The following is a 9,406-nucleotide window of genomic DNA, read 5'->3' as shown; positions in this document are numbered from 1 at the left end:
TGGCCCTCGTAAAGTTAAAATGCGTAGTTGCTTTAGGCGCGTCATTTAGTAATATTACCTTCCTAAACTCGGGTGCGCATTTATGTGACCCAAATCTAAATCTCAACAATGTTAAGATATGTTGAAGACCGTGGGTGCATTTATGTGACGTGGTTCAAGACATGTTTTTAATAACGTTGAAATCCTCCCAAAATAAATAAATAAAAGCGGTTTAAAAGAAATAAAATGCACATAGGTTTCAAAGATGTTTAAAATCAAAGAAATAGGCCGAATATAACAGTTGAGCGACCGTGCTAGAACCACGGAACTCGGGAATGCCTAACACCTTCTCCCAGGTTAACAGAATTCCTTACTCGGATTTTTGGTTCGCGGAATGTTAAACAGAGTCAAGCTTTTCCTCGATTCAGGATTCAACCGGTGACTTGGGACACCATAAATCTCCCAAGTGGCGACTCTGAATCTTTTAACAAAAAATCCCGTTTCGATTGTCCTTTAATTGGAAAAACTCCCTTATACACCCTCCCGAGGGTGTAGGTAAAAAGGAGGTGTGACAGCTCTGGCGACTCTGCTGGGGAAACAGACCCAGAATCTCTAGTTCAGGGTTCAGAATTCGAGCTTAGATGAATTGTTAAATTTGGCTTTATCTGATTTTGTTACATGTTTGGGCCTAATGTGCTAAATGTTGTTTTTACCGCTTTGATATTATCTGAACTGTATATATAAATTGCTACGAAACCCCTCTCTTCTCTCTCCTAAGGAGTATACGCTGGTCGTGACTTCTTTCTGTTAGTGTCAAATCCCAAATAGGACGAGGCTCGGACAAGTTGCAAAGCTTGATGATCCTTTGGTTACCGGTACGCAGAACCCCCCCCCCCCGGCTAGAGTTGTCCGCTCGGGTAAGCCGGGTCTAGAACAAATAAACCCAGGGTTTTAAACCTAGTATAACAATACCTCATGCTGGATCCCTAGTAGGAGAGTTTGTTTGCATCATGTGCATATTTGACTTTGAAGACTCAACACAGGGGTTGGGTCTGTCTAGGATAGGTGCACCCGAAATAAAAAGACCATCCTGATGCATCTTACTTGCTACTTGTGCATTTATTTGCTTCGGATTTGCATGCTGACCGGCTTTTGAATAAAAGGAGAGAATTTGGAAAAGAAATGGCAGTATGAGGGCTAAAGAGAGTTAATCGCCTGTTTTGAAAAAAAAAAACAATGTCCAAATAGTGTCGAAACTCTGCCGAATTTTTAAGAAAAAAAAAAGAGGAAAAATAGTTTGTTTTATTTATGAAATGAAAAAAAGAGAGAGTTTTTGTTTTCAAAATAAAAAAAAATAGTTTGTTTTGTTTGCCATTGAAAAAAAAAGTTTTATTTTAAAAAAAAAACAGTTTATTTTATCTGTCCGAACTACGCCAGTTTGATTCTCACAGGGTGTGAGATACGTATGCAACCCCCATAGGGTCCAACTTCCTTTTGCGAAAGTAGCCAAAAGCAAAAATAATTAGGGTGATGCCATTCTTGTCAGAAATAGCCGCATGTCCCTGAAAGGGCGCCGAAAGGCTGCTTTTGCAAGAACAGTCGCCTATGGTCATTTTTCGAGGTTTTCACTAGTTAGCCAACATAGCCTTAAAATCTTCGTCTTCGAGGTGCTAAAAGGCCGTATTTGCAAAACCGAGTTCTATTTTTGAAAAAATGAATGAAAAAATGTCAGTTTTGTCTTTGAGTCAAATGAGTCTTGATTTTGCTTAATAACCCTAATAAATGTGCAGAATGAGCACGAGTCCAAGTTTGCCGATAGCAGTCATGAACAAAATCCCTTTGGAGTTGCATATGTGGTGGGAAGATCTGGGAAAATCGGAGCAAGATAAGGTCAATATACATTTGGGAGGTCTCGCCGGGTTGTTAAAAATCAGGCCCAGAGGAGATGTCATAAAGGCTTTGGTTACATTTTGGGACCCGGCCCATAACGTATTTCACTTTTCGGATTTTGAACTCACCCCAAACTTGGAAGAGATAGCAGGTTATATGGAAAGTACTGAAGGGCTGAGGCATAAGTATCTGATCGCTCCAAGAGCCGTTAACTCTCACAAGTTCATGGATTTGCTAAAGATAAGTAAGGGAGTCCCGTATTCCGAGTTAGAGGATGGTTTTGCTACTCTACGTTTTATATACCGGAGGTACGGGCATGTATGAAGGTTCAATGATCCGGCAAGCGGGATTTGTAGCAAAGGAAACCGAACAAAAAGGGATGAGCACAGGCGTTTCGCCTTCATGGTAGCTTTTTTAGGCCTTGTGGTATTTCCCTGAAAAGACGGGAATATCGATTTGCGGGTAGCCGGAATCGTCAAGGTCCTGATTACCAATGCCAAGAGCATTTTCGCCCCTATGATAGTGCCTGAGATATACCGAGCTCTCACAGCCTGTAAAGCTGGGGCAGATTTCTTCGAGGGGAGCAATTTGCTATTACAGATGTGGATGATCGAGCACCTGTGCCATCGCCCTCAGTATATGAGTTACGGATCTACAGAGAAAAGTTGTATTGAAGAGTTTGACACAAGAATTGCAGGGTTTAAGCTACCAGAGGGGTCTGAAGAATGGGTATCCTTCCTTTGCTCCATTACTGCAGGGCAAATAGAGTGGACATTGGGTTGGCTTCCTGTTGAAGAAATTGTGTACATGCCTGCCACTGGTCCTTACTTCCTGGGTCTGTGAGGTATTCAGCCTTACGCTCCTTACCGGGTGATGAGACAGTTGGGAAGGTGTCAGGTGATGCACCCAGATGAAGATCTTAGTGTGCATGCAGTCGAGGTTAGTGCTGACGGTCAATTTCATGAAGAGACAGTTCGTTCTATTTGGAATGAATGCCAGTACTTGACAGTAAACACTCGAGTGCGTGATTTATCTAGAGGCGAAGTCTCACCCGCCTATCTTGTTTGGTATAGAAAGAAGAACACTGCAAGGGCTGAACCAGAAAGACCAGCCAAAAAGCCTCACGTTCAGGAATTCATTGAAGCGTCACAAGAATAGTGGGCTTGGGTGGCTAAGGAGAATGAGTACAGGGCCACAATAGGAAAATTGGAAAATCAAGTCAGAGAGCTTCAATTCGAGAGTAGCTTGCAGATTGCAGCGGATGAAGGGGAAAAGAAAAGGCTAGCCAAAGAAAACGAAGCCCTTCGAGCTCAAATTCAGAAGATGAAAGTAGCGGCAGAAAATCCAGCCCGAAGCGACAGGGATGAAAAACTCATAGCTAACCTAAGGCAGAAAATGAGTGATTATAGTTTTGATTTGAACAAAGTAGAAAGTGAACTAACCAAGGCTCAAAAACAATTGGCTAAAAACGCAGATGAACGGGTACGCCTGGTTAAGCAGTTGAGAGAAAGGTACGACGATGAGGTCGTAGGGTTAAAGAAAAGGGTCATCGCCACAGAAAATAAAATAATCAAGCAGGCAAAAAACTTCAAAGTTGAAAGGGAACATTGTTATACGGCATTGGCACAATTAGAAATAGATTTGCAACAACTTCAGGAGCAAAATCATGCGGCTGAGCAAACTTTGGAGTCCATGGCCCAGCAGATTGGGCGTTTGTTACAAGAAAAGGGCATCATAAGAGAGAGAATTAGAAACATCGTTGACTACATCGTTATGAAGTGCCACATCTGTGAGGATATGGCTCGTGCTACATTCTTTGCAGCAGTGATGACCTTTGTTAAACAAATAATGAATGACTTGGACCGACTTCAAAGGGATATTGCACATAGGCCCGCGGCGAGACTGAATGATGTCCTGCAGGCACCAGGAGCATTGATGTACTCGTGATTTTTCGTTTGAGTCTGTATTTCCTTTTTGTCAGAGTCTGAAAGTCATGTTGGGTTTGTATTTTCTTTCTGTTTTTGAGTCTATATTTCTTTGGAGTATGATAGCCTATTTTCGGAGTCTGTATTTCGTCTTTGCATCAGAGTCTGTTAGTCTTTTGGAATTTGTTAGTATTGAGTCTTTGTAATCGAAGCATCTATTTTTATAAAAACGGAAAATCCCAAAAAAATGTTTTATTTACTTTCACACTTATCTCCCAGAACTACGCTCGGTCTGATTCATGCGGGGTCATGATACGTAGGCAATCTCCATAGGATTCGACCATAACCAGAAGAGAGAAAAGGAAAAGAAAAAAAAAAGAGGAAAAACAAAGAAAAAGAAAAGAAAAGAGAAGAAATAAGAAGAAAGAAACGATGGTGACGAGAGGATAAAGGAAAGAAAAGAAAGACAAAGAAAAGCAAAGAAAAGAAAAAGAAAGAAAGTTTCAAAATGGCCAAGCCGGGATGACGCAAGCAACCGAATAAATGCATGATAGAAACGGTTAACTGCTTAGGTGCATTCATTCCCCAAATGTGCGATTACCAAATTGTTAAAAACCTAACCGCTAACAATGTTGTTATTGATGAATTGAGTTCGGGCAGGTGGTTAGTTGGTTGGCATTCTGGCAACTCACTCATACAACACCCAATCGAAAGACAGGCTGAATATGGCCAATTAGGAAACGGAAACAAGTATTGTCGACCCATCGAAAGAAATGGAAGAAATGGACGTTAATGCAATGAGGGAAGAAATGTATAAGCTGAAGCAACAGATGGCTGAAATGTATCAAGCCTGGGCGAAGGGGAATCCACCGCCAGTCTATCCCGCTAACCCCTCTTATATCCCACCATTGGCTCAACCTCAGGAACCTCCCACTGTGAACTCATCTCCAGACTTTCCCCTCTACCAACAATGCCAAGGCACCGCTTCTCATACATCGCAAGCTCCTCCACCCAAACAAGTCCCATACCCTCCTCCGCCAGTCACTCCTGTTTTTGTGGCACCTCCACTTACTACCTTACACCGATCTTCCAGTGAACTTCTATTCCAAACCCACGACAACCAGTATTATCCCCCTAAACCTACCTTCAAAGTTCCAGAACCCTATCCTTACACCCCTCATATTGATCTCACGACGAAAACCGAGAAGCCACCCAAAACTCTTGAGCATGAGGAGATGATCAGAAAGGTCAAAAGTTTAGAACAATCATTCCGAGACATGAGGGGGTTAGGGGGCCAAGTAAATGTGGCCTTCAAAGATTTATGTCTGTTCCTAGATGTTCAGTTACCAGCTGGGTTCAATATGCCCAAGTTTGACCTGTACGATGGGCACGGTGACCCAGTAGCACATTTAAGGGGATTTTATAGCAAGATGAGAGGAGCAGGTGGAAGAGATGAATTGTTGATGGCGTATTTCAGCAAAGGTTTGAGTGGGTAGGTGCTAGAATGGTACACCAGACAAGATCATAGCAGGTGGTACACATGGGACGATTGGCCCAAGCTTTTGCCTGTCATTTTCAGTATAATCTTGAAATCATCCCAGACCGTCTGTCATTGATGAAGATCGAGAAGAAATCCGGTGAGAGTTTCTGAGAATATGGGTTCCGTTGGAGAGATCAAGCAGTGAGGGTTGACCCCCCGATGAAAGAGAGTAAGATGGTTGATTATTTCTTGCAGGCTTTGAAGCCCACTTATTTTGGTCATTTGGTGTCAGCAGTGGGCAAGTCCTTTAATGAAGTTGTGAAAATGAGAGGCATGGTTGAGGAGGGACTCAAGTCCAATAAGATCATGAGTTATTCAGCAATCAAAGAAACCACCCAGGCCATTCAAAATGGTACTGGGGGTGTACTCAGAAAGAAGAAGAAAGAGGATGTTGCAACGATCGAGTCGGCAGCTTGGGGTGGATCTAGGAACCTTCCACAGTTCTACAACTAGCCTCGACTCTATCCCCAAACCTACCCCCACACTCCATATAGCCCGCCACAACACTACTACCCACCCCCAGATCCCCATTTTTCTGTCCATCACGCACAATGGCGTGCGCCAGATCCACAAAATCCATACCAAGCTCCACAAAATAACTATCCACCCCCAAAAGCCTACAAAAATCCTCCTGGAACAGGTTTTTGACCCAATCAAGCCTTTAAAAATGAGAGGCTGCAGAAGCAGAAGACTTTTACTCCATTGGGAGAATCTTATACTAGTCTATTCCACAGGCTGAGACAGTTGGGCATGTTGAATCCGATCGAAGCCAAATTGCCGAATCCCCTTCCCAGAAATCTTGATCGCTCGGTGAGTTATGAGTATTATTCAGGGGCCCTGGGCCATGACACAGAGAAATGCTGGAAACTGAAAACAGCTGTACAAGAGCTCATTGATACTCATCGGATCGAGGTTCAGGCCCCAAAAGCACCAAATATCAACCAGAATCTGCTGCCAGCTCACCATGAGACCCATATGATTAAGTTGATACACAAGGGAGGGGAGGCTAAGAAACCCTCGGAGACGGTGATGATGATCCGCTCCAGTGAAACCAGTTCAAAGGAAAAGGTAACCAGTGGGAAATCAGTGGTCCAGTTGAAAGGGGTAGACAATAAGCCAGCTGTGGTAGCCAGGAAAGGGTCGTCAAGCACTGTCACAGTGAAACCAAAGAAAGCAAAAGTGGTGGTACCAGGGGTTATAGGTAAACCTATTGTGGTCGTGAAGGGTGCTTGCACAGAGCCTGTTATTATAAAACCAGTAACTCAGCTTCCAGTGATCAACAGCAAGGCGGTCCTGTGGAATTATGAACGAGTGACAGTGACTTACCAAGGGAAAAAGGTTAAAGAAGAAGTGTGTAAGACCCATGGTTTAACTCGATCGGGGAGATGCTTTGCCCCCGAAGAGTTGAGGAAAGCTAAGACTTCAAAAGATAACCCAGTGTTGGTGAAGAAATCTGTGACCGAGGAAGAAGCAGAGGAGTTCTTGAGAAAGATGAAAGTACCGGATTATTCCATTGTGGAGCAGTTGAGGAAAACACCGGCTTAGATTTCATTATTGTCGTTATTGATCCATTCCGACGAGCACCGTCGGGCCTTGATGAAGATCTTGAACGAGGCTTAGGTCCTTGACAAAATCTCAGTAAACCACTTGGAAAATATAGCTAACAAGATATTTGAGGTGAACATAGTCACGTTTTCTGATGATGAGCTACCCACGGAGGGTACTGAGCACAATAGAGCCCTCTATCTGGCGGTAAATGCGAAGATTCCGTGGTTACTCGGGTACTGATTGACAATGGGTCTAGTGCGAACATTTGTCCTCTCTCCACGTTGAACAAGCTAAAAGTGGAAGATGAAAGAATTCACAAGAATAGTATTTGCGTTCGGGGATTCGATGGTGGAGGGAAAGATTCAGTTGGGGACATAGTGCTTGAGCTCACCATAGGGCTAGTTGAATTTACTATGGAGTTCCAGGTGCTCGATGTGGATATTTCATACAATCTGCTGTTGGGACGACCTTGGATTCATGCTGCCAAAGCAGTCCCGTCTACTCTGCATCAAATGGTCAAGTTTGAATGGGATCAACAGGAAATTGTTGTACACGGCGAAGATAATTTGTGTGTGACCAATGATGCCATTGTTCCGTTCATAGAGGTCGACGACGACAAGGGACTCTGGGTTTATCAGGTTTTCGACATAGTATCGGTAGAGAAAATTCCGGAAGGAAAGAGCATTCCAACTCCAAAGATGGTTGCGGCATCAGTCATGGTAGCCGTTGAAATGTTGAAAAATGGTTTTGTACCGAGCAAGGGTTTGGGTGCATCTTTGCAAGGTATAGTGCAACCAGTTTCTCTTCTAAAGAATCTGGATACTTTTGGTCTGGGGTTCAAGCCTACAGTTGCCGATGTGAGACGAGCCAGGAAAATGAAACAGAAAGAATGGGCATTGCCAAAGCCAATCCCGCGTCTGTCCAGATCATTCGTCAGGCCGGGTATCAGAATGTAATTGTTGTCAAAGGTTCCTGGATCATTGATTGGTGCTGATGGAGATTTGGAGAAGGGGTTCGAAAGGTTATTCGTCGAGGTTAACATGGTTGAGGCTGGGGAAGGGTCAAGCAAGGCAGATGTGCAATTCGTGGGACCACGTGCAAAAGTCAACAACTGAAAAGCTACTCCTCTTCCTATCCGGAGGGAGTCTTGGTAGTGGGTTTTGATTTTCTTTTAGTTGTATGGATTATTCCAGGGTCTGTAATTCAGATATTATGTTCCGTCCAGTTGGATGTGTCAAAACCCTGTTATTTTTAAATTCAATGAAATGCAATTGTCCCTTTTCCTTCACTCCTTCTAATTCTATTTTGTTTTCTTCTTTTGTATAGTTCTTTTTATGCTGATATCAATGACATGGCATGCATGAGGAATCTTCGGTCCACTTTTAAAACCCAATCTAACTCTGAAATAATAATACAAGAAATTGAGTGTGATGACGAGTTGGAATTTGATGATGATGAGGCCTATGAAGAAATTAGTAAAGAATTAAGTCATTTTGAGGAAAAGCCCAAACCTAATTTGAAAGATACAGAAGCAGTTAATCTAGGGGACCAAGATAATATCCGTGAAACTAAAGTAAGTGTCCATCTGAAACCACAACTCAGGGAGGAGATAATCAAAGCACTGTTCGAATTCAAAGATATTTTTGCATGGTCCTATGACGACATGCCGGGTCTAAGCACTGATTTAGTGGTTCAAAAGTTGCCCACTGACCCGGCATTCCTTCCTGTCAAATAGAAGCTGAGAAATTTCAAAACGAATATGAGTGTAAAGATCAAAGAAGAGGTCACCAAGCAGTTCGATGCGAAAGTTATTCGGGTCATGCGGTATCCCACCTGGTTAGCCAATGTTGTTCCTGTGCCAAAGAAGGATGGAAAGACCAGGGTGTGCGTTGATTATCGGGATCTCAACAAAGCAAGTCCGAAGGATAATTTTCCCCTGCCAAACATCCATATACTGATTGACAATTGTGCCAAACATGAGATTGGTTCTTTTGTGGATTGTTACGGGGGTTATCATCAGATCTTGATGGACGAGGAAGATGCAAAAAAGACGGCATTCATCATGCCATGGGGAACGTACTGCTATCGGGTCATGCCATTCGGTTTGAAAAATGCTGGGGCGACCTACATGAGGGCAATGACAACAATATTCTATGATATGATACACCGGAAAATCGAGGTGTACATGGATGATATGATCGTAAAGTCTAGAAAGCAGTCTGACAATGTCAGGGATCTGAGGAAGTTCTTCCAAAGGCTTCGCAGGTACAATCTTATGCTCAACCCGGCAAAGTGCGCTTTTGGGGTGCCGTCTGGAAAGTTGTTGGGGTTCGTAGTCAGCCGCCGGGGTATTGAATTGGACCCATCAAAAATCAAGGCCATCCAGGAATTGCCACCTCCGAAGAACAAGACCGAGGTGATGAGTTTGTTGAGGAGATTGAATTATATCAGTAGGTTCATCGCTCAGCTCACGACAACTTGTGAGCCTATCTCAAAGTTGTTAAATAAAGACGCTATGATCAAA

General features: G+C 43.2%; 1 protein-coding gene across 1 annotated transcript; it reads left to right on the top strand.

Annotated features, from left to right (window-relative positions):
• The first annotated feature begins 4,567 nt into the window (after nt 1-4,567).
• LOC138887498 (uncharacterized) lies at nt 4,568-5,290 on the top strand. The gene has a single exon (XM_070169256.1). The coding sequence runs from the start codon at nt 4,568-4,570 to the stop codon at nt 5,288-5,290; it is 723 nt and encodes a 240-aa protein (XP_070025357.1).
• Nucleotides 5,291-9,406: the final 4,116 nt, after the last annotated feature.

Source organism: Nicotiana sylvestris, chromosome 3 (genome assembly GCF_000393655.2).
Source record: "Nicotiana sylvestris chromosome 3, ASM39365v2, whole genome shotgun sequence".
NCBI classification, from domain to species: Eukaryota; Viridiplantae; Streptophyta; class Magnoliopsida; order Solanales; family Solanaceae; genus Nicotiana; species Nicotiana sylvestris.
The sequence above is the reverse complement of the archived record's forward strand: the minus strand, read 5'-3'. Positions and strand labels throughout refer to the sequence as shown.

What these genes read in the sequence shown, in the direction of transcription:
- LOC138887498 (XM_070169256.1), top strand. Translation starts at nt 4,568, where the DNA reads ATGGAAGAAATGGACGTTAATGCAATGAGGGAAGAAATGTATAAGCTG.